The sequence below is a fragment of the Malaclemys terrapin genome, chromosome 5 (assembly GCF_027887155.1).
Source record: "Malaclemys terrapin pileata isolate rMalTer1 chromosome 5, rMalTer1.hap1, whole genome shotgun sequence".
NCBI classification, from domain to species: domain Eukaryota; kingdom Metazoa; phylum Chordata; order Testudines; family Emydidae; genus Malaclemys; species Malaclemys terrapin.
The window spans coordinates 44161345-44189258 of NC_071509.1; the positions used below are offsets into that span (position 1 = coordinate 44161345).

The 27914-nt window shown below is 41.7% G+C and overlaps 1 protein-coding gene across 6 annotated transcripts in view; it reads left to right on the forward strand.

The window, feature by feature from the left end:
• The window catches only part of KLHL5 (kelch like family member 5), a 102167-nt gene that overhangs the window by 57179 nt on the left and 17074 nt on the right, over window positions 1-27914 (forward strand). For all 6 annotated transcript variants that reach the window (XM_054030426.1, XM_054030427.1, XM_054030425.1 and 3 more), the window contains 4 exons: window positions 4403-4615; window positions 17794-17980; window positions 19086-19310; window positions 19611-19773. In XM_054030426.1, the coding sequence (XP_053886401.1) occupies window positions 4403-4615; window positions 17794-17980; window positions 19086-19310; window positions 19611-19773 (788 nt within the window). The remainder of the gene's footprint in view (window positions 1-4402; window positions 4616-17793; window positions 17981-19085; window positions 19311-19610; window positions 19774-27914) is intronic.

Genomic DNA, 27914 nt, shown 5'->3' on the forward strand with positions numbered 1-27914 from the left:
ATTATTCATATGCCACAAATGATCATGGGTTACACTGAAATGACTCTGACTAGAGAAATTTCTGTTGGTTTTGCCATGCTGTTTTGCCTTTTTTAAAGGCACTTGAAATTTGAGGTAAATTAATAGTATAAAATATTTATATTTTTATTTCAATATATTCATTTTCTTTCTTTTGCTGCTGCTTTTTCTTTTCTAGTCCGATGGAAAGAGCAGTTCACCATGCAGACAATTTCACTGCAGTTAAAACAGCTACTCAGTTTTAATGCTGTCATATTGAAAAGCTATGAGTGAAACAATGAGTATTTTGATAAGCACCTAATTTAAACCATTGCTGTACTTTGAGACCAGCAGTTCACATGAAATGGGCATTTTCTCAAAATAAAAGATCCATCAGTGAATAATCTCAGTGGGTCCAGCTCCACTAATGGACTTTCTCTATCTGAACAACATCCATTAGTGTCACTTGAAAGCGTTGGCATGGTTTCAGTCAGTGCAGTGTATTTGAAGTATAAATATAAGTAGGATTGATTTGAATGCTGGACCACTTCAAATTAAAAGTATGTATGTTGCTATTTTGCTAAAAGAACATGAGTGTTTCATTACTTTATTATTAACTATGTTGTCACTCAATTGATAGACTATTTATTCATTGTGACAAAGAATAAGAAAACTCTTCAAGATTATTGTCAAACTAGATCAGTTTTTTAGACTTCAAAATTTGACAGTGCCTGAAAAATCCTCAGGACATAGTAAGTGAAACACTGCAACAGTCTAAAGTGAATAGTGGTGCACATAATAGCATATAAACAGGCATTGTGGGCCTGATTCTGATAATGTAGGCATGTAAAATGCAATTACCAGGATTGTGTGTGCAAATGCACCAAATTAACCTTTTACACATACAGTTATCCTATTATATAAATATAATTTATAAAAAGTAATGGGCCACATGACTACAAAATTAAAAATGTTGCTAGACTAGCCAAAAGATTAATTTAAGTATCTCTGTATCAGGGCATAAAGTACAGAGTTTTTGCACGTTTGATTGTTCTTTTTCCAAAGCAGCATCTAACATAGTGTTTTACTTCCAACATCTTCCTGTTATATCAGGTCTGGGGACATCCTACATTTCCAACAAAGGTGACTGCTGTGATTTCTTTAGTTTATCCAGGAGATCAGAATCACATAATCTCCATTAACTTGATATCTCAAGTAACATCAAGATGCTATGCCATCGTGTCCCAAGATGAGCACAGTATAATTCCTCTATTTTGAGGACAGGGAGGGAACAAAATATAATAGATGCAAAATTTGTAAGAGTTGATGAATGTCATTAATTATTCTAAGATCAACATTATTTTTTTAACTTAAGAAAATCGTTCATTGTGTGGTGATTGCTTTGTAGTAACAATACTTAGTACTTGTATAGTGTCTTCATCTGTAGGTCCTGAAGTGCTTTATAAAAGAGGGTGAGTGTAATTATACCTTAATTTCCCATCTGTAAAATGGTGATACAAAAGTTAAGGCAAGGGTCTTGTAGCTACTGAATGGCAAAGCTAGGAAGAGAATCCAGAACTCCAGACTTTTCAGTCTTGTGACCTGTCCAGTGGCCTATGTGGCCTCTAATTATCCTCAATCTATCAAGGAAAAAATCAATTTTTATTCTCTTCTAGCTCATTTGAGAACAGTTGATAGTGTGCAGTAGTTATTCAATGAAATATTTAGCTTTTTTTCCCTTTCAAAAAATGCAAACCAAAGGGAAATGATTGTTTTCAGAGAAGAGGAAAATGGCTTGTACTTCTTTCAGGGCTTGAAAAATCCACTTGTCTATGGTGAATAGGAAATTTTCCCAGGCAACTTCTGCCACATCCAAGCTTTAATTTTTGTGTTAATTTTTGGTTTAAGTTGCTAGCCTTTTAAGTTGCAAGGAAAACCACCTGAACATGAAGTGATTATAAACCAGTGCTGTCCAAGTGTGCAAGAAGAGAGCTCCAGAATCTCTGCTGCAGCTGCTGCTCAGAGCTTTTTCAAGCTTTAAAGCAGAGTGAAAAGTGAACAGTCACGTCAGTTTTTATTACTGGTCTTCAGAAACACATGAACAATACAAAAATATTACAAGAATTAGATCAAGTTCAGCTTGCTGCTGCTTGAGTAATTCATGAGCAACAGCAGAGATCAATACTAACTATTTATGAGGAGAAGAACTCAGAAACAGAGGCTTGGAGCGGGATGGAAAAGCAGATTCAGCGCATATGTAGCAACCAGAAAGGTGTGCCTTAGCTGTGCCACTGTGGTGTAGACATATCCTTAGTGTAAGATAAGAGACAACAGATGGATACAGACAAATAGGGGAGTACAAGGAAACAATTAGACAATATTGGTCAACATAATAGGAAGTGATCTCCACTTACCAGCATCCCAATTGTTGTCAAGTTTTTTGTAGGCGTCATGGCAGAGAGGAGGGTTTTGAACATGGATAATGAGGCAGCTTTATGGACATTTATGGGGAGCACCTCCCAAATGTGAGAGGCAACAAGGGAGAAAGCATGAAGACACTTTTTTAAAAATGTAACTAGATATTTGTAGACAATTGTGTGCCTTGTCCTCTTTTATATCTTTTAGTCACACTAATACATATTCAACTCGTTTAATCTTTCCTTATAAGTCAATCCATCCAGCCTTTTCAGGTTTTGTTCCTCTTCTCTGAGTTCCCTTATTTTGTCAATATCTTTCTGGTAATGAGATGCACAGAATTGAATGCAATATGCAATGTATTTCCAGAGCCATATTAAAAAAAAATGTCATCTCCCTCCTCTGTGATGATATGTCCAGTGCTTATGCAATCCAAAACTGTAATGGACATTGTTATTGACATTTTGTATTGCAAATTCATATCTGATTTGCAATGCCATTTTCAACAGTATTTCTTTCTACGGCTCCCAGATTTTTCTCTGTTATTAAATCTGTGTTTTGAGTTATTGAATTATTTTTCCTCTGAGATACTAACTTGCATTTTTCCAAGATGAAGGTCTTTCCAATTTAGGATTTTCTGTGAATTTCACTAACGTGCAGTTTACTGCTTTTAGATCATTAATGAAGATATTAAATAGGGTTGGTCTTAACACTAATCCCTGCACAGTCCCCTTATCGAACACACCCACTCCTGCGGATATTTTGGCTTTTATTTTTACCTCTAAAAAAACAAAAATATTTCAGCCAGTTTTCAGTCTACATGTGTTTGGATATCCAAACCGATTTCAATTAATTTTGAGAGTAAGATTACTTTAGAGTTTAAATCAAATGTTTTCCTAAAATTCAGCTACATTATGTCTGCTAATTTTGGACTTGATCATGGAGTTACTACAAACTCTGAGTAAAAGGAAACATATAGATGTGCTGTTCCAGGAGCAGACCACATTGGGTACATCTACACTTCAATAAAAAACCTGTGGCATCGACTCTCAGAGCCCGTGTCAGCTGGCTTGGGCTGTGCGACTATAAAATTGCAGTGTAGACATTTGAGCTTGCCTTGGCTCCAGCCCGAGGCCAAGCACAAACATCTACACTGCAATTTTAAAGCCCCCGGCCAAATCCTTGCAAGTTCAAGTCAGCTGACCTGGACAAGCCACAGCTGTGCCACGGGTCTTCCACTGCAGTGTAGATGTATTATTTTGAATCAAAGACTCTTTCCACCTTATGCCTTCTTCTTGTTCCCCTGCAAAGGAGCATGGAGGAACTGTGATCTTGCCCTTTTCAGTACTATTAAAAAAGCATTCAATTTTGGCAAAATATATTTGTTATAAGCTTCTTATTGCTCTTTTATTTTTTTGTGTTTTTTTTACCACTTGCACTTGAGTTTAATAAAGCTTCCACAAAACCTTCTAAAAATCCTGGTATTTTTAAATAATGTGCATTTATGGTTGGAAACATTTTATACTGTGTTTCTTCCTACCCTGAAATGAGGACAGGCTATTAGAAATGACAGAAGGGAAGATGTGGAGAATTGAAACCTATCAAAAAAGTAATTGTTGATTAAAAATAAATAAATTTGTAGCCTGGTGCAGTACTGTGAATCCTTTATATCTTCATTCCATTATCTATATACCTTATTCAGCTGTATTTGACTTACAAAACAATAAAAACAATTTAAAATAACCCACCGAAAGTTAAAGTTAGAACTGTTTTCCTGTTCATTTATTCATTGGAAATTATATTTGACACAAACCAATCCAACTATAATGAAGACCATTACAAACATGCCCATTACTGGAGTATGCTGTACTCTACTCAGCAAAATCTGCATCTCAATACATGGTGTTTCTACAACTTTCAGCAGCGGATGACAATAGTGGCCTATCCAAAGGTCTTCAGTGTTCATATTGAAAATACTTTTCTTTTTCAGGAGAATTTCATGGAAGTAATTAGAAACCAGGAGTTTTTATTATTGCCAGCCGCTGAAATTGCAAAGCTTTTGGCAAGTGATGATATGAATATTCCTAATGAAGAAACTATACTGAATGCACTGCTTACTTGGGTTCGACATGATTTGGAACAGAGAAGGAGAGAACTTAGTAAGCTGTTGGCTTACATTAGGCTGCCTCTGCTTGCTCCACAGGTAAATTATTACAAATATAAAACCATTAGCTCTTTCTTCCCATGGATAACATCAGTATTTTTAGGGGACATACTTATACTGTCTATGTGGAAGTTCCCCCAACTAGTAGTGATTTTGGTTTCTTAGAAATAGAGATAAATAAATGAGGAATGGGGAAGATCTGTAGTCAGTTTTGTATTTGAATGGATGAGAATGCCACCTGCACTAGGGTCATTAAAATAACTGCTCTCATTGATTTCATTAATAATATTTAGCACTTATATAATGTCAAAGGGCTTTACAAACTGAACACTTGCAACATCCCTGTAAAGTACGGTAAGAATTATCTCCATTTTATAGATGGGAAAACTAAGGTATTCATGAGCCTTTGACATATACAAATAAAATTCACTAATCAACATCTATGAACTGTGACCTTCTTCAATCTCTTAATGATTATCTTTAAAGCACTTGTATGCACCTTGTGTCCTCTTTATGATCATTAGATGAGTTGGCTAGAAGGCATTTGCTTTTGATAACCTCTACCCCGATATAACGCGACCTGATATAATACGAATTTGGATATAACGTGGTAAATCAGTGCTCTGGGGGAGCGGGGCTGTGCACTCCGGCAGATCAAAGCAAGTTCGATATAACGCGGTTTCACCTATAATGCGTTAAGATTTTTTGACTCCCAAGGACAGCGTTATATCAAGGTAGAGGTGTACTTACATTTGAGTACTCCATAACCAGTGGCAGAACTTACTGAGCTGTGGGTCCCTGCATTTGTAATTCACTTTCTTTAGAAACGTATTAAGGTCAGAGTCCATTGACCTTCAGGAAATAAGTTAAGGCTTACTTATTTTGTTCAGCATATGTTTAACATAAGTATTTTTTCACGCAACACACTGTCAACCTCTGGAACTCCTTGCCAGAGGGTGTTGTGAAGGCCAATACAATAATGGGTTCAAAAGGGAGCTAGATAGATTCATGGAAGATAGGTCCATCAATGGCTATTAGCCAGGATGGGCAGGAATTTGCCAGAAGCTGGGATTGGGTGATAGGGCATGGATCACTTGATGATAACCTGTCTGTTCATTCCCTTTGGGGCACCTGCCATTGGCCTCTGACAGAGGACAGGATACTGGGCTTGATGGACCTCTGGTCTGACCCAGTATGGCTGTTCTTATGTTCTTAGCTATTTTTATATTGTTCTTGTCTTTTAATCGACTGTAATTGAAACATCTAGAGTCCTTGGAAATAGAATTTACAGAAATTAGTAAATAAATATAAAATCAAGAGAAATTGGGCATGATCAGTACTAATTGGACACTAAACATTAAGGGTAAAACACCAACACAATACTTGATTACAACCACTATTGTGTCTCTCACTTTTCTTCCATCTTTTGCAGATGTATGCTGGCATTTCTGATTCTACATTTCTATCACCTTTTTCATTTATTCAATTTTTTCAGATTCCTCAAAAAATGAAATTGAAGTATTTTTAAAATGAATGTTAATCACACATAAATCAGGAAATTGAATTAAGTTGCAACAACAGCCTTCACTCTGACCTATGAGGGTGCGTTATAGTATGATGTTTTGTTACATGATCACACAGCAATGGGCAATGTGACATAGCAAACACAGTAAAATATAATGAAACTGTTTCCAATTTTATGGCAGAAGGTTCAAAGCTGTTTGGAAGAAAGGAGACAGAAAATTGGAGGGCTCACTAAAAGCCATTTTGTTATAAGTAGAGATGTGGGGACTTAAACTCACAAACTTAAAAAAAATTACAGAGCATCTGAAGTAGGGGATTGCACATTGGAGCTATGCCATCAGCGATGAAGGTTTGTCCAAAATATTGCATTGGGCATTATGCGAGGTGGACAGATCCAACGTGAACCCTGAAAATGATGGCTAACACAGGCAGCAAAGATGCAGGGCAGCAGCTGCACCTAGCTACCCGAGGCAAAGGAAGTCGTTGAGAAAGACTCAGTGGCTCAGGTCATACAGCATGAAGCCAGTACTGGTAGACCAGGAATAGGGTTGCGTTACTGCATCTCCATCTCATCCTAGTGGGACGAGATATTTCCCGGGGTAATCATTGGCTCTTTTTTTTTGACCATGAATAACCTAGTACTCAGCACCAGGGTTAAAGCCCCTGCCTTATTTTCAGCTGTAGATGCCCCGTCGGTGCCGTCTTCCCTCAGTGCAAACATGATGGGTTCATGCCAAAGCCCCCCTGGGGACGCACGTCCACTGATGTCGACAGGCACATTTGGAGTACATTGTGACAATGCATGCAATTGTATCTGGGATCTCCAGCAGTCCACCAAAATTGCAACTTGGAATATTGCAACTCTTCACAGGCATGGTCATCAGGTCGCTGTCTCACCCGAAATGGACTGTCTTGGTATATCAATCGCAGGACTAATAGAAGCAAGGCTGATGGATCACAGACATCATGAGGTGGACGATTCTTTCCTACTGTATTCTGGCAGCCCCAACCATTTATATGGTGTAGCAGTACTATTGCGACACGAAGCCAAGTCTTCCCTGACAACCTGGATGCCTATGTCTCCTCATTTACTAATTGCACATCTTAAACATCAACACGGTTACTTCACTGTCATAGTAGTCTGTGTCGACAGAGGAATCTTTTGACTAAGCCCTGGTCTACACTACGAGTTTAGATCGACTTTAGCAGGGTTAAATCGAATTAAGCCTGGACACGTCCACACGACAAAGCCCTTTCTTTCGACTTAAAGGGCCTTTTAAACCGGTTTCTTTACTCCACCTCCGACGAGGGGATTAGCGCTAAAATCGGCCTTTGTGGGTCGGATTTGGGGTAGTGTGGACGGAATTCGACGTTATTGGCCTCCGGGAGCTATCCCACAGTGCTTCATTGTGACCGCTCTGGACAGCACTCTCAACTCAGATGCACTGACCAGGTAGACAGGAAAAGCCCTGCGAACTTTTGAATTTCATTTCCTGTTTGCCCAGCGTGGAGAGCACAGGTGACCACGGAGGGAGGGGGAAGCAAATGAATACAGAACAAATCTGCAAAAAGAAGAACAGGAGTACTTGTGGCACCTTAGAGACTAACAAATTTATTAGAGCATAAGCTTTCATGGACTACAGCCCACAGAACAAATCTGGTCCATCTATTTTTTACATCTTAAGCTGGCAGCAGATGGTGCATTATGACTGATAGTCCTCGGCATCTTCTGGGTGCTTGGCAGAAGATACTGTACTACGACTGCTAGCCATCATCGTCAAGACGGTTCAATAGGACTGCCGGCAGGACTGAGTCTCCAGGAGACAAAGCATGTCTGCCCAGGTGCCTATGATTGAACTGGAGTACGACGACGACGGATACCAGTCGTAATACACCATCTACTGCCAAAAGGCAAGGGGCTGCTGCTGTGTAGCAATGCAGCCCCACGTCTGCCAGCACCCAGATACCTGATAAAGGCTACCAGTCATACTGCACTGTCTACTGCCAAAAGGCAATTAGCTGCTGCTGTGTAGCAATGCAGTACCATGTCTGCTAGCACCCAGATGACATATGGTGACGGTGAGCTGAGCTGAGCGGGCTCCATGCTTGCCATGGTATGTTGTCTGCACAGGTAACCCAGATAAAAAGGCGCGAATCGATTGTCTGCCGTTGCTCTGGCGGAGGGGGAGGGGCCTGACGGCATGTACCCAGAACCCCCCGCGACACTGTTTTGCATCATCAGGCATTGGGATCTCAACCCAGAATTCCAATTGGTGGGAACTGTGGGATAGCTACCCACAGTGCAACGCTCCAGAAGTCGACGCTAGCCTTGGTACTGTGGACGCGGTCCACCGGCTTCATGCACTTAGAGCATTTTATGTGGGAACACACACAATCGACTGTATAAAACCAATATCTATAAAACTGGCTTCTATAAATTCGACCTAATTTCGTAGTGTAGACATACCCTCAGTTAAAGATAATTTCTGTGATCAATTGGAACATCTAGTATGCACAGTCCTTCCACATGATAATCTCGTGATCTTGAGTGACCTAAATGCAGTGACTGGCTCCCTGCGAACTGGGTTTGAACAGGTCATTGGTCTTTATGGTTCAGGCACACCCAATAATAACTCTTGCCGCTTGCTTACATTCTGTGCCTCCCAGAATCTTTCCATTCTTGGGTCATGGTTCAAGTGGCGACGCTTACACCAGATGTCATGGATCTCTCATGATTGTGTCAGTCAAAAGGAGTTGGCCCACATCATTACACACGATAGGCATATCTTCGCCTGCTGTAGAGTTTATTGTGGTGCAGAATGCGCGGCGAACCCAGATCACCATCTAGTGGTTACCCGTATAGTGTTGATGTTCCAATGAGCAGGTAAGCCCTCTCTGATGATGAAGTTTGACATCTACACACTCCGTGTGCCAGGTTTAGCCAACAGGTTTTGTATTGATGTCAGCAACAGATTCTCAGCTCTAGCTAATCTGCCAGACGACATGGAGGTTGCCTGGTTCCTGTTTTCTTCTCCCCTCAACCAATCTACTGAGCAGACGATTGACTATAAGCATCCAGCACGTTGACCATGGCTATCGGAGGAGGCCTTCCAGATAATTAAATTGAAGGCCTCAGCGCGCCAGCGTGGTGATAAACACACTCATAATCAGCTGAAGCGAAAATTTAACACCCTGGCACGCCGCAATCGCAAGGCATATTATAACCAAGTGGCAGATGATGTTGAATTTGGCTTAGCCAGGAGAGACTTGCCACCAGTATTCCACGCCATTCACAACCTCAGTGGTCAAGAGGTAGTCACTACAAATGGTATCCTGAATGCTAGCCAAGGCCATCCATGTAAATTGGATGATGACATTCTCTCATGCTGGGTGGAACATTATCACAGTGCCCTGAACCATCCTCCAGCTGCCACTTGTTCAGAACTGGATGATCTCGCAGTCACTGCGGTTCTGGATCCAGACATTTGTACTGATGCACCAACATTGAATGAAGTGAAGTATGCCATCTCTAAACTGAAAAATGGACGCGCAGCTGGTGCTGATGGCATCCCCTCAGAGCTGCTAAAATGTGCTATTGATCCTGTAGCAGCATCACTTCTGGCCACCTTTTGTCTGGTATGGAGAACTGGAACCCTGCCAACTGCCTGGAAGGATGGTATTGTGATCTCACTCTATAAGGGCAAGGGACTGTGCAGCGAATGTAAGAGCTACAGGCCAATCACCTTGCTCTCCGTTCCAGGAAAGGTATTTGCGCATGTTTTGCTGGCATGCCTGGAGCCTTTGCTACATCGGAAGCGTTGTCCCCAACAGTCAGGCTTTATGAGGAACAGTTCCACATTAGATGCCATTTTGGCCCTTCGGTAGTTGTCAGAGATAAATCATGAGTTCAGGAAGCACCTGCACATAGCGTATGTTGATGTTAAGGCTGCATTTTGATTCAGTAGACCGTGTCACTTTACGGAAGGCCTTAAAGGGTGTAGGTGTCCCTACTACTCTGCTGGACTTGATTAGAGAACTGCATAATGGAATCACTGCCCATGTTTGTCTGGGGAACTGGATGTCAACGCCTTTTAAATCAGTATCTGGTGTTAGGCAGGGCTGCGTTCTGGCCCCTGCACTCTTTTGTCGGCCAATGGATTTCATAATGCATCATTCTGTTAGGTCGATAGGCATTGAGATTGGTGATCTCTCGCTCACAGACCTTGACTACGCTGATGATAATCTTTTAGCCCCGACAGGTTTCATGAGGCACTCCAGCATATGGAGGGGGAGTCAGCTAAGATTGGTCTTCATGCTTCATAGTCAAAGACAAAACTGAAAAATCTAGGACCAGGTCCACCTGCGACTCCAATCTCTTTGAACAATGAAACTGTCGAATCAGTTTCCAGCTTTGGGTTCTATACTTACTATCTCCTCCAATTCTCACACAGAGGTTCTCCATCAGATTGGAATCGCGCATCTGCCATGGGCCGTCTACAACAGATATGGAATCAACATCATCTTAGTATGACAACCAAGTTCAGGATTTATTTGAGCTGTATCCTTCCATACTGTTGTACGGGTGCGAAACATGGACACTATACTGAACAGACTGGACAAAGCTGAAGGCATTTTACACAAAATGTCAACGTTGTATACTGGGTATAAAGTAGCATGACTTCATCTGTAATGCAGATGTTTATGGTTGTTTGGGACTACAGACTACTAGCGCCATTGTCCACAGGTGGCGTCTTATGCTTTTCAGACATGTCACAAGGATGCCACAGGACATTCAAGCGAATGTCGTTCTCCGGGTGGCTTGAAACATCCGGGAGAAAATTCCACGAATCGAGGAGTGGAGGTGGCCCAGTACATGAGTTTATCAAGTCTGTTCCGATGTTTGACTCTCAGACCATCAAGCCTTTGCAGTTGTGCAGGAATGGACCAAATGGTGAACTATCGCTATGGCCAACTATCTGGCTAAACGAAGAAGAAGAAGAATGTTATAGGACTGTAGAGCTAATGGCAGCAAAACTTATAATGGAACCTCTATTTCATCAGTTTTATTTATAAAAATTTCTTTGAAGCTACCATTGTACATTCTGGCATCCCTGTTTATTGACAGAAGCAGCATCCTAGACATCTGGAAAATCTTGTTGCTGTTGCAAAGGCTTGTGACATAGTTGTTTATTTGTATTTGTATTATGTGTTTACCAGGTTCCAGTGGCTAGTATCTGGTCTTTGATCATATTCTGAAAAGTTGATTAATCACATTCCTAACTGTGAGAGATTCAGCTTTCTTTTCTTCAGAAGCTCCTAGTACTTTAGAATTTTCTGTTTTAAATTACTGCTAAAAAATTTGTTCCAAATATACAAACATTATACCTCTTTCTGCATCTGTTTTTCAGATGTGCTTATAATGCACCATTTGTAATTGCTCAGTTATAAATGTCTTTGAAATTTGGTGCAAGGAGCTACATAAATAACCAAATCCCCAGAAAACTGTAATTTATAATTGGGGCTTTTGTTTTTGGGGGTTTATTAATTGCATTTTTCAGGGTTTATTTTTAGCAATTGTTGCCTTTTATGTAGATGTCAAAAAAAACAGGGCTTTTTGGGGGCTTTCTCTTAGTATATATTGTAATGAGTAATGTATGTTACATTGTATAGTATAATATATATATACTGTAATAAGTAATCTCTTTGTGATGTTCTCTAGAGCACTTTAACATAGTACTCTCTCACACAGCATTACTTTAAAGCGCACTAGAGAACCTTTGGTGCACTCCAATGGGGTCTGCATGGACCAATTAATGAGTAACACATAAGTGTGCTTTAGAAGTCATGCTCCCATAATCCATATTACTGCTCCATTTAGACAAGCCCTTAGATACAAGTAACTATTTCCAGTGTTTTGCAGGTTTTTACTGGATACACACATTTCTTTTTCTTTAATTGGGGTTGTTTTATCAGTGTTGATCAGTTAAAACTTAAAATCAGCATGCATTATAATTAAATTATAATGATTATAATGCATTCTATTAAATGGTTAGCATTTGTAAAATATATAAGTCAAGACAGGTTGTTTCAGTGGGGAATATTAATTTACAATGAATTGCAATACAGTGGACTTAGTCACAAGAACACAGTTTGGGTTTTTTTAGTCAAAAACAGCCTTAGACTGCTTATATTTTTAGTTATCATGGAATTATTTTCATAGGTCCAAACCTTGTGCTATAGTAAATCATAGTTATGCTGGGGTTCTCTATTCTAGTGAGTAGATATATTTGTTGTTTGGAGATGCAAAGAAGAATTTTGCAAGAAGTATTAATTTATACAGCTTTAGTGGGTTTGATCTCCCCCATTCCCCCCCCCCAAAAAAAAAGATTAAATAGTACTTGTCAGTCTCAAAAGTAGATCCAAGGACTGGGTTGAGGTCAGACTGTTGTCCTTTTGGTAGCCTTCTGTATTATAGGAAAGCAGATTTCAGTGCCTACTCTTAGTCTTGATCTAGAAGGATGCAGAGGTTGGTGGTGTTGTAGAGGCACTTATGTGTGGCATCAAAAGTAATCCATTCAGCCAGTTAAGGAGTTGTGTTTACATGTGTGTATATATATAGAGAGAGAATCTTATCTGGTCCTTTTTATTCAGGAATATAGTGGCCTAATATCAAATGTTTTAGCTTATGCTCAAATAAATTTGTTAGTCTCTAAGGTGCCACAAGTACTCCTCGTTCTTTTAGACAGCAGTGTGACACTGATATTCTGTCTGTACACAAGTATAGAGCATTGCATGCCAACATTTAAAACATTGTAACATTTCTTTCAGTTTAGCAATTTTCTAATAATTAAATGAGTGTAAGATTGTCAAAGTAGCAAGCACTGCTTTGTATTAAAAAAAAGCAGTTCAGGTGAAGTATTGCAACTGAGAATGATGAAAACTAAGATAGGCACTGTTCCTTCTTACTGATGGTTTTAATCAAAGGGATTTTAATTTGCTTTTCAAATAGAAGCAAACCTTTGCTAAAGCCAAGTTTAAAATATTAATTATGGTATTTTGCATTAGTCTAAAAACATAAGTTGTTACAATCTGATGGAAAACTTTTTTATAAATCTATAGTTCTGTTTACTTCCTTAACTCAGTGGTTCTCAAACTTCTTTTTTCGCGGACCACTTGAAAATTGCTGAGGGTCTCAGCGGACCACTTAGTGATCTTTCCAAATGTTTGTACCACTAGCTAACTATTGTAAAGCACTTTGGATAAAAGCGCTACATAAAAAAACTTAATATTTAACTTTTTTCCCTACAAATAAAAGCACACAACTCACATTTTAATATCAGTAGTCTTTCTAATGTGATGGATGTGCCCTCTCTCCCCTGCTGCAGAAGTCCCCATGCTGGGGCCAGGAAGGAAGGGGGTCTCTCCCCCACCACAGAGCTGAGGCTGGGAAGGGGGGCCGTCTCTCCCCAGCAGCCGCAGCCCTGGTGCTGGGGAAAGTTGCCTCTTTCTCTGGCTGCCGCAGCCCTGCACATCCCAAATTCCCCACACCTCCCTTTTCTCACCCCACTGTACCCTCCCACCTATCCCCTTGAAGGCCATCACCTCACCTTACCTATGCTTCTTCCCCAGGGACCAGGCACCTAATTAGTGGAGCCACACCTGTGCGGCTGCACCAATTAGGTGGGTGGCCCTTCATTCTCTTGTTGCGGCCGCCCAGGTTTGCACCTTAGAAGTAGCTATCCGCAGACCACCTGAATGGAGCTCGCGGAGCACTGGTGGTCTGCAGACAACAGTTTGAGAACCTTTGCCTTAACTCATTTTGCTGCCTCTATGCTGACCTGAATTTATCACTTTTGGCAAAGGAAAAATATGTATGCAATATGTTCCCTTTTCCAGCATAAAATGGAGTAAGACCTAATAGTTGTGAAATTGATTCTTTTATTTTACAGAAATCTAGTATTTTTTTAGATATTTTTGCAGCATGATAACAAATGTTGGGTTCAAAAGCCCCAAGAGAGCTGAGAAACAAAAACAAAAAATAAAGTAGGAATATCACAAACAAGTGAATTACATAAATTGAGTGCAAAACTTTCAAAAGGAATAAAGGAATTGGGTGTACAAAACTTCATACTAAGGGGGAAATTGTGCTTGGCTCCTGCACAGAGGCACAAGTCAGAGAAGTGGGTGCAATGTGCCTCCTTTCCTTATGTTCCCATGTTGCAGCTGGGCACAATTGAGATCTTGCACTCACCTGAGTACTAGCCTGTCAAAAAAGGAGTGAGGTAGAAGCCATGGCCTTGCCTCTCTCCTTTGTATCAGCTAGCAAATCCACAGAGGGAGTGCACACTACACAATCTTTAAAGGATGGTGCAGCAGTTAGACAACTCATCTCCTGGGATCTTTGTGTTTATGTGTGACACAATACTTCAATGAGGACCCACTGGGAAAATATACCACCACCCCAACCAATAGTGGGCTTTGTTAAATCTAGGCAGCTCTAAATTCACAAGAGATGCTTATGCTTTTGTGGTCAATAACCAAATCAATTCAGTGAACCTGGCTAACCTACAGGGGCAATCTTTGAGAGAGCTTGGTTAGTACACTTGAAAGTGAGATGGTTCTCTGGAGGCAGGCAGGAATATGAGATCTGTCATGGCTGACTGCCATCTTCATCCAATCCATGCATCATAAGGAAAAGCAATATTTCTTACTGAAGGAGCCACAGTCTCCATCTCTTCTTGTTTATGCTGGGAATTATACACGATGACCATCTCTCCAGAAGAAATTATGCTTTCATGTCTGACCTCAGTCGTCTTTTTACTGGACCTAATTGCACAGTTCTCTTAATGTATATTTCCTAACTTTTTAGAATACTTGATACTGTTCTGTAGACATTTTAGCACATGTGATGAACCTGGGACTCATTTCATCATGCTGCAATGAAATGAAGTTGAGTTTGATCAGTGCATTTGCACATAGAACCAGTACAGAAGAAAACTCATTGGTGTGTTCAAAAGTAGCAATCTAAGATTGAACCAAGAACAGTGTGAAGAACTAACATCCCACTCATAATAGGGGTCTATATCACAACTGCCCCCTTGACAGATCTTAAGAGCATGTCTACACTACAGATGTTTAGACTGACACAGCTATGGCACTGCAGCTGTGCCGCTGTAGTGTAGACACTTGCTACAGTGATGGAAGGGGTTTTTCTGTCACTGTAGTTAATCCACCCCCTCAAGAGGCGGGTAGTGAAATTGTCAAAAAAATTCTTCTATTAACATATACCAGGGCTTAGGTCAGCTTACCTACATCTTTTGAAGATGTGACTTTTTCATACGCCTGAGAAATGTAGCTAGTTCAGCCTACATTTTAGGTGTAGATCAGGTCTTAGTGTTTTTATACCTGTGCAGTGCTTAGATGCTATCGTAATAAACACTGTATAAATTAGGACTGTCAAGCAATTAAAAATATTAATCACGATTAATCACACGATTAAAAAGATTAATCACATGATTAAAAAAATTAATTGTGACTAATCACACGATTAATCGTGCTGTTAAACAATAATAGAATACTATTTAAATATTTTGCATGTTTTCTACATTTTCATATATATTGATTTCAATTACAACACAGAATACAAAGTTATACAGTGCTCAGTTTATATTTATTTTTATTACAAATATTTGCACTGTAAAAAAAAATAGTATTTTTCAATTCCCCTATTGCAAGTACTGTAGTGCGATCTCTTTATCATGAAAGTTGGATTTATAAAACAATGTAAAACTTTAGAGCCCACAAGTCCAGTCAGTCCTACTTCTTGATCAGCCAATTGCTCAGAAAAACAAGTTTGTTTACATTTGCAGAAGATAAGGCTGCCCACTTCTTGTTTACAATGTCACTTGAAAGTGAGAACAGGCATTCTCATGGCACTGTGGTAGCCAGCATCACATGATATTTATGTGCAAAATGCGCTAAAGATTCATATGTCACTTCATGCTTCAACAGCCTTCTAGAGGACATGAGTCCATGTTGATGACGGGTTCTGCTCGATGATAATCCAAAGCAGTGCAGACTGACACAAGTTTTCATCATCTGAGTCAGATGCCACCAGCAGAAGGTTGATTTTCTTTTTTGGTGGTTCGGGTTCTGTAGTTTCCACATCGGAGTGTTGCTCTTTTAATACTTCTGAAAGCAGGCTCCACACCTCGACCCTCTCAGATTTTGGAAGGCATTTCAGCTTTTTAATCTTTGGGTCGAGTGCCGTAGCTATCTTTAGAAATTTCACATTGGTACCTTCTTTGTGTTTTGTCAAATCTGCATGAAAATGTTTTTAAAATGAACAACATGTGCTGAGTCATCATCTAAAATTGCTATAATATGAAATACATGGAAGATTATGGGTAAAACAGAGCAGGAGACATACAGTTCTCCCCCCAAGGAGTTCAGTCACAAATTTAATCAACGCATTATTTTTTAACAAGTGTCATCAGCATGGAAGCGTGACCTCTGGATTGGTGGCCAAAGCATGAAGCAGCATACGTATGTTTAAATTCCTTGCAGTGCCGGCTACAAAAGTGCCATGCGAACGCCTGTTCTCACTTTCAGATGACACTGTAAATAATAAGCAGGCAACATTATGTCCTGTAAATATAAAGAAACTTGTTTGTCTTTGTGATTGGCTGAACAAGAAGTAGGACTGAGTGGACTTCTAGACTCTGAAGTTTTACATTGTTTTGTTTTTGTAGTTTTACATTGTTTTTGTTTAGCAGTTATGTAACAAAAAAAAATCTTCATTTGTAAATTTCACTTCAGTACTTATATGAGGTGAACTGAAAAATACTATTTCTTTTGTTTAGCATTGTTAGAGTGCAAATAGTAGTAATCAAAATAATGATATAAAGTGAGCACTGTACAGTTTGTATTATGTGTTGTAACTGAAATAAATATATTTGAAAATGCAGCAAAACATCCAAAAATATTTAATAAATCTTAATTGGTATTTTATTGCTTAACAGTGCAATTAAAACTGCGATTAATCTCAGTTAATTTTTTGAGTTAATCATGAGTTAACTGTGATTAATCGACAGCCCTAGTATAAATGTCGTTGTATAGACCTCTGCCTCCTTCCCGCTTTGCCATTTCAGCCTCTATGGTACTGTACTGAGGTACAGAGAGGAAAAGTAAATCTTACAAGATCACAGAATAGGTCATTTGCAGAGTTGGGAACAGAATCTACTTTGAAGAGTCCAACTTTTGCTGCAATGTCTTTGACACCCCCAGATTAGATATTTTGCTGTAATTATTGTGATTCTTGATACATATGGCCAGGGTTAAATTGAGTGACAAATTTGATAGGAAGCATTTTCCTCTGGGTATATTGGCAGTGACATTGGGAAATTTATTGTGTCTTCCCTTGGAGCATTGAGCAGGAATCGCCCATTAGAATAAGGTGAACCTCATTCCTTCCCTTCTTCTATCTTTCTAAGTATATTTCAAAATATGTGAGTGTTCTGTACATTGATTCATCTAATTTTACACTTTTTCTATTTGTGTGATCATTCTGATGATGTTTATTGTAAGCCAGACAGCAATATTTTTCAGACAAAATGTTCCATTATAATTTTTATTCTTTTAAACTTCTTGCCATTTGCTTAGCACTTTAACGTGTTTAATTTTATTTTTGCCAGTTTCTGGCAGACATGGAAAATAATGTCCTCTTTAAGGATGACATTGAATGTCAAAAACTCATCATGGAAGCAATGAAATACCATCTGTTGCCAGAGAGACGACCCATGTTACAAAGTCCTCGCACAAAGCCTAGAAAGTCTACAGTAGGAGTGTTGTTTGCAGTTGGAGGAATGGATGCAACAAAAGGTATTGGTTTACATAATTTTAGTTGATGATAATGTATATTGAAAATCAGTTGAGTAGAGTTTTGTAAAGATATATTTATTAGATATGTATGTAGGATATAAATTAAAACATTCAAAGGCTATACATTATAATGTACAAAATTCACATATATCTACTGATGTTTTTTACTTACATATATAGCAATAAAAATATTACATGTGTGCAGGAAGCCTGAGTTATGGTTGTTGTAAACCAGTAATGGGATCTCCTCACTTCTGTTCATTTAGATGTTCAGTCAAATGAATGGAAAATCACCTCTGTTCACTTGAGTGTTAATTAACATGGTTAAAAACTTAAGGAAATTATACATAAAAATGTTAATATTAATGAAGACTTGAATACAAACAAAAATAAGTGAAAGCTGCTACAGAATATTTAACTCATACCCTTATTGACTATTAAGACATTCTATCAAGGTGTCTCAGAATGGTACTTTTATGAGCTTTCATGCTGTGTGGTGATAACTAGAAACATTTTAGTGAGTTATGAATGCCACGGGAATTAGAACACATTTTCATTCATTCTTAGTTTGTGTATTAATTTTAACATTCTATTAATACAGATTATACAAATTATGTTAGTTGTATATAGACTGTGAATATGTGTGTGTGTGTGTGTGTGTATGTATGAACCTGCATTTTTTCACAGAACTTCAGATTTTGTTCTAAATATGATATGAGGTTAATCTTAATACCTAAATATAGTTCTGTCAGGTTCATTTTATGTCACTTTCTGAAAATTTAATGCTCTTTATAGGCTTAATCCAGCAAGGATGTTGAGCATTCTGGCTCTTGCCCTTCAAAATATTTAATTTTTAAACATGTAATTAATCTGGGATTAATTACATGCTTAAAAAATAAATAATATAATTAAAATTAAAATTAAAAAAATAAATAAAGAATACTACTTGCATTTTTAAGTTAAGCATAGGCTTAAGTGAATTTCAGGATCAAATCCAGAGGGCTCAGCAGGCTGGAGGATCAAGCCTTCTGCCAGTAATTTAAATAGAACACTTACTGCAAATAACTGTTCTCTTTGACTATAACGTGTATATATTTCTGTTAAGGAGCTACGAGCATTGAAAAATATGAACTGCGTACCAACATGTGGACTCCTGTAGCAAATATGAATGGGAGAAGGTTACAGTTTGGAGTTGCAGTATTAGATGATAAGTTGTATGTTGTTGGTGGTAGAGATGGACTGAAGACATTGAATACCGTGGAGTGCTACAACCCCAAAACAAAAACTTGGAGTGTAATGCCACCTATGTCCACACATCGGCATGGCCTTGGTATGTATAACTTCATAATTTTTAAAATGCTAAACCTATGATTGGTTAAGAGCAGTTAAAATCTCTCTTTAAAGCTCATTTGGTTTTATCTTGATACTAGCCTAAATCTAAACTCTAAAATCAGCTAAAATTAAAGTGACAAATTATTTTGATTGATTTGCTGTGAACATATTTAATATTGGCAGCCAAAAGAGGATGTGATTTGTATTTATTTTAAAGGTGCACCTTTTTTGGTAGGGGTAATGGAAAAGTGATGCCCTTTGTTTTTCCAGGAAGCAGTTGTTTCTCTCTGTTTTTTAGGGGTAGCTGTATTGGAAGGTCCTATGTATGCTGTAGGAGGGCATGATGGCTGGAGCTACCTGAATACAGTAGAAAGATGGGATCCACAAGCTCGTCAATGGAACTTTGTAGCCAGTATGTCAACTCCAAGGAGCACTGTTGGTGTAGCAGTATTAAATGGAAAGTAAGCAAAGGCATTTTCTTGAGAAATAATTTGGCCCAATTTTTGTTTACATTAATTTTTTAAATGTAGCTTTAGAAATATTTTAAAATGAATGTATTGCTCATGAAAGATGTTCGTTGATAGTACTGGGAACAGAAGTCCTCTTCTTATAGAAAAAAGTACAGCATTGACTATGCAAGCTTCCCCATAACACCGCAATGTGCTTCAGTGCTGTAAAGAAGGAGCCATCTCTAAGGGCAAGCAAGCAATTCTATCTCCGTATTAATGAAGTCCCTGACACCTTTGCTGAGGGCACCAGTTGGAGTTCTAGTTTCTGTTAGTGTTGAACCTATGTAGTGATGAAAATTAACCTTTTGTAACTCTGCAAATGGCAAAATAATCAAATTTGCCAAAACCAAACTTTAATACATACAGGTAATAGTTTCTTCTTCTTTGGCTTTTGTAGTTTAGAACTACATTTTCAAAGCCATGACCTAATTAAAGCAAAATACTTCAAGTCACACAATTATTTTTTTGAAAAACAAGACATGTTCAAGTTCTCACGTTTTTAGAAGAATGAAAGCACAAAGTTTACTAAACCAACAAAGACTTGCACTAGTCCTTATTTTTAGAAGTAGAAAAAGGCTTCTAAAATTAAAAAAATTAATGGAGATATCCCATCTCCTAGAACTGGAAGGGACCTTGAAAGGTCATCAAGTCCAGCCCCCTGCCTTCACTAGCAGGACGAAGTACTGATTTTGCCCCAGATCCCTAAGTGGCCCCCTCAAGGATTGAACTCACAACCCTGGGTTTAGCAGGCCAATGCTCAAACCACTGAGCTATCCCTCCCCCCATATATTACATATATTAAGTGTTTTTATTTCTGCCACTTGTCCATGTCTGTAGTAAAGAATCCACATAACATCTATAGCTGTGCAGTACAGTTTTAGCCTATATTATAGATGATGTAGATATGGGTGTAGAATAATCCATTTTAAAGACTATTAACTCCCCTGACACTGAGGGCCGGTGCAAGGATATTTTGCACCCTAGGCGGAACTTCCACCTTGCGCCCCCCCCGAGCATCGCTTATTATAAACTTTCAAAAATGAATACTGCATAATGTGGCATTGTTCATTAGAATGAATACAGAGAGGGAGGATTTGGCCCATGAAACAATAACTGTATTAAGATGCGGCCTGTGAAAAAGTTTGAGAAACCTGGACTTAAATTTCTTTGGTGACATGATGTAATATTTAGTATTGCCAACCTCAAACATTCAGAACTCATGAGTTGGGCCCCCACAAAATCACTCGATATCTGACTTATCAGTCCTTTTCCGCAAAGGAAACCTGCAAAACACTTTTCAAAAGATGAGCCTGGGAGCTTGAATTCAAAACGTTGCTAGACATTAAAAATCATGATCTTCATAAAGATACTGGATTTATGGTTAATTACAACAACTTGCAACCCACTAATGTCCCCTTTTGTCCTGGGATTACAAGGGAGTTAATGGGCTACTTCACCTTGAATGGTCCCCTTGAATATGTGCTAACTACTTGTGTTAAACTATCTGTTAGATCTAGTGTTTAGCTGTGACACTATTAGTACTTTTTTAGACCTGAAGTACTCTGTGTAGCTCGAAAACTTGCCCCTTTCACTATCAGAAGTTGGTCCAATAAAAGATATCACCTCATCCACTTTGTCTCTTTTAAATAATGTGACAGCACAAGGGACTGTATAAAAATCATGTGTCCCTGTAGCTAAACCCCATCTCCCTGGTCCTTTTCAAGTGTTCATAGTAATAAATTCAATAACAGATTTGCAGACCTTTGATATCTCTACTTAAAAATGACCTGACAACTTTCCAACAACTGATGAAAAGTGCTTTTTTGAAATGTTCTTTATAAAATAGGCCCCTCCCATATGATTTCTTATTGTAAAGTTTGTCTTTAAGTTTAAACTAATATTTACTGAAACTTCTGTTTCTATTTGACATTGACTCCGCTTATATATAATATGTGTTTCTTACTTTACTGATCACTTTCTTATCTGGGAAGTGTGAAACCAACTGTCTTGGCAACAGTTTTGTGGCTGTGTTTTATAATCAGTTGAATTACTTTTTAAAATGTTAGCTACATTAATTTCTTTGTATGTTGTGGCGTTCTGAACAGTTTAAAGAGCAGGATACGTCATTGCAACTGGAATTGTTTTCTTGATTTAAACACTGCAAATAAAAAAAAATTGGGGCATATTTTTGAAAGTTAGGTTAATGCAAATATCAAGTATTTAATCATGTAACCTTTTAAATAGGTTGTTTTTTCATAGAAATCCCAGATTAATCCATATAAGGAACTACAACTAGAAAGTCCAGGGTTTTTTTTTTTGAGCTGTGGAGGCTTGGCCCGTGCAACATGTGGGGAAGGGACCCTGAGGGGCTGCAACTTATAACTCCCAGGTTCAGGTTGGCGCCGCGAAGGTTTCCTGCCAAGTCAGCCAGACGGTGATGGTCAGGAACATTTCCCGGGAACCCCACTCTGCCTGGTGGCCACAGTCCACAGCAGCATCCCTTCTAGTCCTGCGCCGCCTCCCGCTGCCACTCCCAGGGCAGGAGCCAACGCCGGGCTCCGGCGATCTGCGGGGGACAGAGGCGGCATCCGAGCGCGCAGCCGCCTCCTCCCCGGGCTCCAACTTTCCCGGCTCCCTGAACCATGGGGCCCGAAGCAACTCCCCTCCCCCCTCATACCCCCAGTTCCAGCTACTGCTGTGTAGGGGAAGCGCATGGCCGGGGGCGCACAGGCTGGAGAGCAGCGGGAGCCAGGAAAGTTGGAGCCCGCGGAGAAGGCAGCTGCGCGCTCAGATGCCGCCCGCCGCCACTGCCCCTGCTGGAGGGCTCCAGCGATCTGCGGGGGACAGAAGCAGCGGGCAGCATCCGAGTGCGCAGCCACCTCCTCCCCGGGCTCCAACTTTCCTGAACCGTGGGGCCCGAAGCAACTTCCCGCCTCCCAAGCTCTGGCTGCTGCTGCGCTGGGGAAGCGCCTGGCCCAGGGTGCATGGGCTGGAGAGTGGCAGGAGTCGGGAAAGTTGGAGCCCGGGGAGGAGGCGGCTGCGCACTTGGATGCCGCCCGCCGCCTCTGTCCCCTGCAGATCGCCGGAGCCCTCCAGCAGGGGCAGTGGCAGTAGGATGACCAGACATCAAGTGTGAAAAATCGGGATGGGGGTGTGGGGTAATAGGCACCTATAAGTGAAAAAGCCCCAAATTTCAGGACTGTCCCTATAAAATAGGGACATCTGGTCACCCTAAGTGGCGGCAGCGGCAGCTCACACGCTGGGGAGCCGCAGAACCCAAGCGCGGTGAGGGGGGAACCGGAGGGGTGCGCCTGCCCGGGCTGCAGCCCGGCACCTCCCTGGGGGGCTCCTGCAGTGGATGCATGCGGGTGGCAGCCCCCGTGCACCCCCCCCCCCAGCTCCCCCCTCGCTGCGCTCGGGCTCTGCGGCTCTCAGGAGGAGGCTGAGGGCCCCGTGCCCAGGCGGCGGCGGCAGCGGCTCACATGCCCAGAAGTTGCAGAACCCGAGCGCAGCGAGGGAGGAGCCGGGGGGACGCAGGGGGCTGCCGCCCGCATGCATCTGCTGCAGCCTGCAGGAGCAGGGGGGGCGCCGGGCTGCAGCTTGGACAGGAGGGTGAGGGGTGCGGCTGCTCCCTGCTAGTGGCGCCGCCGCCTTTGCAGGGCTGCTGCCCACCCTGCGCCGCGCCGGCTCCTCCATGGCTGGGGCTCGCCGTGGTCTTAGCTTTTTGGTGCCCCCAATCACTTGGCGCCCTAGGCGACCACCTAGTTTGCCTAGTGGTTGCACCAGCCCTGCTTGCACTAAAGAGAAATGTACCTATAAGATATGGGCTGAAAATCTCCCTATCCTTTTGTAGGTGAAATTGGTAATGGAAGTTTCAGAGTAACAGCCGTGTTAGTCTGTATCCGCAAAAAGAAGAACAGGAGTACTTGTGGCACCTTAGAGACTAACAAATTTATTAGAGCATAAGCTTTCGTGGACTACAGCCCACTTCTTCGGATGCATATAGAATGGAACATTCTATATGCATCCGAAGAAGTGGGCTGTAGTCCACGAAAGCTTATGCTCTAATAAATTTGTTAGTCTCTAAGGTGCCACAAGTACTCCTGTTCTTCTTTTTGGTAATGGAAGGTGATTTTTGCAGAGTTTCCATTAGAACCTTCACTAAACACACACATTTTTCACAGGTAGAAACAGAAAGAATTTGGACAAACTAACCACTTTCTTAATCATAAAGTCAGCTCATAAAGATGATATTAAGCAATTGTATGATCTTGCTATAAACACAAATGCTCAAATTTATAAAGAACCATAGAAGATGTGGAAAAAAAACCTGCCAAGAACCATAGAAGTAAGAAATGGGGGTGAAAAAAGTTCATATACTACCTCTCCCTGTCATTGCAGAATTGTTCATTACTGTACATTTTCTAGTATCTTGTCCAGGCTGGTTTTGAAAGTCTTAGGCAATGGGGATTCTTCTTCAAGTAGATACATCCATGTTATTCCACTTAAGTGTGTGCACACCCAGCGCACCACAGCCAGAGAAATTTGCCTCACAGTATCTGTAGAGGGGTGGTTCATACCTTGTGCCTCCCCTGGCAACATGAGGGGATGCTGCTCTGGCCCTCTCTGAGGCCAGGGTCTACACTACTGCTGCCAGATGATCTAAGCTTTGCATTTTGAGTTACGTTTGTAGCATAACTCAAGTCGACGTAGAGCTATGTCAATGGGAGACGCTCTCCCGCCAACATTGCTTCCGCCTGTTGTTGAGGTGGAGTACAGAAATTGATGGGAAAGTGCTCTCCCATCAATTGAGCGTGTCTTCACTAGACCCATAAATAGATGCTGCTGCATCTATTGTAGCAGTGTCAATTTAGCTTTTTAGTGAAGACAAGTCCTTCTTACTGTCTGTGGCTGGAGCTGGAGTCTGTGTGGTCTTAGCTTCGCAACTCTTCAACTAGTTTAGTTTTCTTTTGTTGTATATTGTTAGTAGTACCCTGTTACTAGAATAATGTTAGTTGTATTAGTTTAATTTTCCTCTGTGCCACTCTAAGCAACATTTAAACCAGGGGTGGCCAACCTGAGCCTGAGAAGGAGCCAGAATTTACCAATGTGCATTGCCAAAGAGCCACAGTAATACGTCAGCAGCCTCCCATCAGTTCCCCGCCCCCCCTGCGCCTCCCACCCACCAGCAGCCCCACCAATCAGCACCTCCACCTCCCTCCCTGAACCTCCCGATCAGCTGTTTTGTGGCGTGCAGGAGGCTCTGGGGAGGGGAAGGGGGTTGAGTGAGGGCACGGCAGGCTCAGCGGAGGGGGCAGGAAGGGGTGGAGTGGAGACAGGGCCTGTGGCAGAGCCAGGGGTTGAGCAGTGAGCATCCCCCAGCACATTGGAAAGTTGGCATCTGTAGCTCTATCCCCAGAGTTGGTGCCTATACAAGGAGCCGCATATTAACTTCTGAAGAGCCGCATGTGGATCTGGAGCCAAAGGTTGGCCACCCCTGGTTTAAATGTTGTCCTTCATGTGGGAGAGAAATCCCCATCAGCAATCCACACATGCGTTGCTTGCTGTATCTCAGCCAGGCCCACATTGAAGAGCATTGTGTGATCTGCAGATCATTCAAGAAATGAACTGAAGTAGCTCGGGACCTTCACCTGAAGCAGCACCCGCTTGAACAGGCCATGTGGTCTGTTTTGGCATCGAGGCCCTTGCCAGGTCAGAGATTGCCTTTAATTTCTAAGCATGCTCTTGCTTCACGTTTCAGAGCAGGTGCCTCTCCAAAGAAATGGAGGAGACATTTCCCATTGACTGTCTCAAGGAAAAGGCTGTATAAGACATATCAAGACCACTCCAGGTCTCGGGCGGACTATCCTGCCTCCCCCAGGGAAAGTATGGACCAGCACAGAGTTGGTAACGGCACACAGGATGGCATGGGTACCTCCAAACCTTCCTCGGTATAGAGTAGGGAGGTTAGAAACCCCTGGATGTCTGTTGAGTCCGACACCGACAATGGAGATGCTGGTACTAACTGTTACCATATCAGCAGTGTACCAGGCAGCTACATACCTCTGATTTTTGTTTCCAGCGTCTCTTGGGTCCAGGACTTTGCCAGTGCTGTACCATCTATTGCCCCATTGACTGAACTAGCTGCTGAACCCTCAGGTCTGTCAGCACTGCCCCCATTTTCCCTTTCACAGGTTGTGGAAGCAGGGCCGGTACTGGGATCAGCATGAGGGACCTTGGTACCGGGAATCTCCTTGGCATCGCTGTAGTCAGCACAGCGAATGTTACCATGGTGGCTTTCACCACCCTCAACATCTGTACCATCAGACACTCCGGTACCTCCGCTGACTTCAGGATTGATGCCTCTTCTGGCAGCAGTGTGCTCAGTACCAGCTCAGTACCAGCAGCAGTACCAGCTGCTTCTATCAGCAGCACCACTTCCTGCCTCATTCTGGGCAATGGACAAGTCAGACCAGTTATTCAATCCCCCTGCTCTCACTCCGCCCTTATTCCCAGGATCCTGAGGCTCCTCAGTGTCTGACTCAGGGTCATTATCCTCCCACTTTCCATCTCCTGAGCAGCATTGGGACCGTTGATGGACCATTACAGGTACCGGGATTGGCACTCATCTTGTGGTCAGGATGGAGAATCCGGCATGTACTGGTCAACAATGCCTTATCCATGTCAGTGGCCACCATGGAATCCGGGGAGTGCTCCTTGGTTGCAGAGCTGTTCATCTTGATCAAAGGCGAAATTGTTGGCCAGGTCTGTGATGGTGACTGTCGATCTGCTGCAGGCCTAGGCACCAGTGATCCTTCTCCCTGCAGAGTCTCCAGAGTCATACTTTCTCAGTCTGTCAGCCCTGGAATAGGATACAGCTTTAGCCTTGCCTTCATCTCTGGACAATTCCATACATTCTAGTTCATCCTGCGCTTTGGTAGTGGACGATATTAAGGTGTTGCTGCTTCTATCAGTATCCAAGCAGAGCTCTTGCAAGAGAACACCTACAAATTAGTGGATATCCTACAGTTGTCTGCTCTTGGGAGAATCGCCCTCTCTATCAAGGATGTGTTCCATGAACTGGCTAAGGCCTTCTGGAGCATGCCACCTTTTGTATCTCCTGCGGCTAAGTGATGAGAAAGCGCTGTTTCATTCCCTTGAAGGTATTTGAGGGGTTTTATTCCCATCTGGCCCCAAATTCTCTAGTTGTAATTGCGGAGAATGATAGAACCTGGCAGGACAGGTTTAAGTCCACCTCCAAGGATAGGGATTCCAAACGAATGGACTTCATGGGCAGGAAGATTTACACCTTCCCTTCCCTACATATATGGATTGCTAACCAGCAAGCCTTGCTGTCCAAGTATGATTTTATTAACTGGACAGCTATGTCAAAGTTTGCAGACCAGCTGCCTGAGGCCTCGTGAGAAGAACTTCAAGTATTTGTAACTGAGAGCTCCTTTGGTGGCTAAGATGTTCTTGCAGTCCGCACTAGACGTCATGGACACCTCTGCCATTGAGGATTTGCCCTTCAATGGCCAAATGCTGTTCTTGGACAAGACTAATGAAATACTGCACTCCTTCAAAGACTCCAGGGTCCCTCGGGAGTGTACATGCCAGTGGTGCAGAGCCACCACTATGGCATTCAGCAGCAGCAACAGCAGCAGTATTATCCGCAGTGCATGTTTGGCCGGCCTTTGTCTCCTCCGAGGTAGCAGCCCCTCCGTTCCCCTGGCATCCTCCAAGTTCCCATTTTGATTCCTTGGTCCAGAGCACTGTTCCAATCATTACTCCCCCCTCCTCATCTCCCGTTGGGGTCAGGCTGGGTCACTTTCACAATGATTGGTGCTCAGTCGCCACTGACAGCTGGGTCCTAAGCCCTGTCAGATTGGGTTATGCCATCCAGTTGCTCTCCACACCACCTCCCCATGCTTCCTCTCATCCCTCTTCAGGGATCTCCCCACGAGATATTGCTCCTCAAGCAGGTCCTTTCTCTACTGGCTTTGGGAGCTGTGGAGAAAGTTCCACTGGAACACCAAGGTCACGGCTTCTACTCCCAGTACTTTCTAGTACCCGATCCTAGGGAGGGGGAAGAT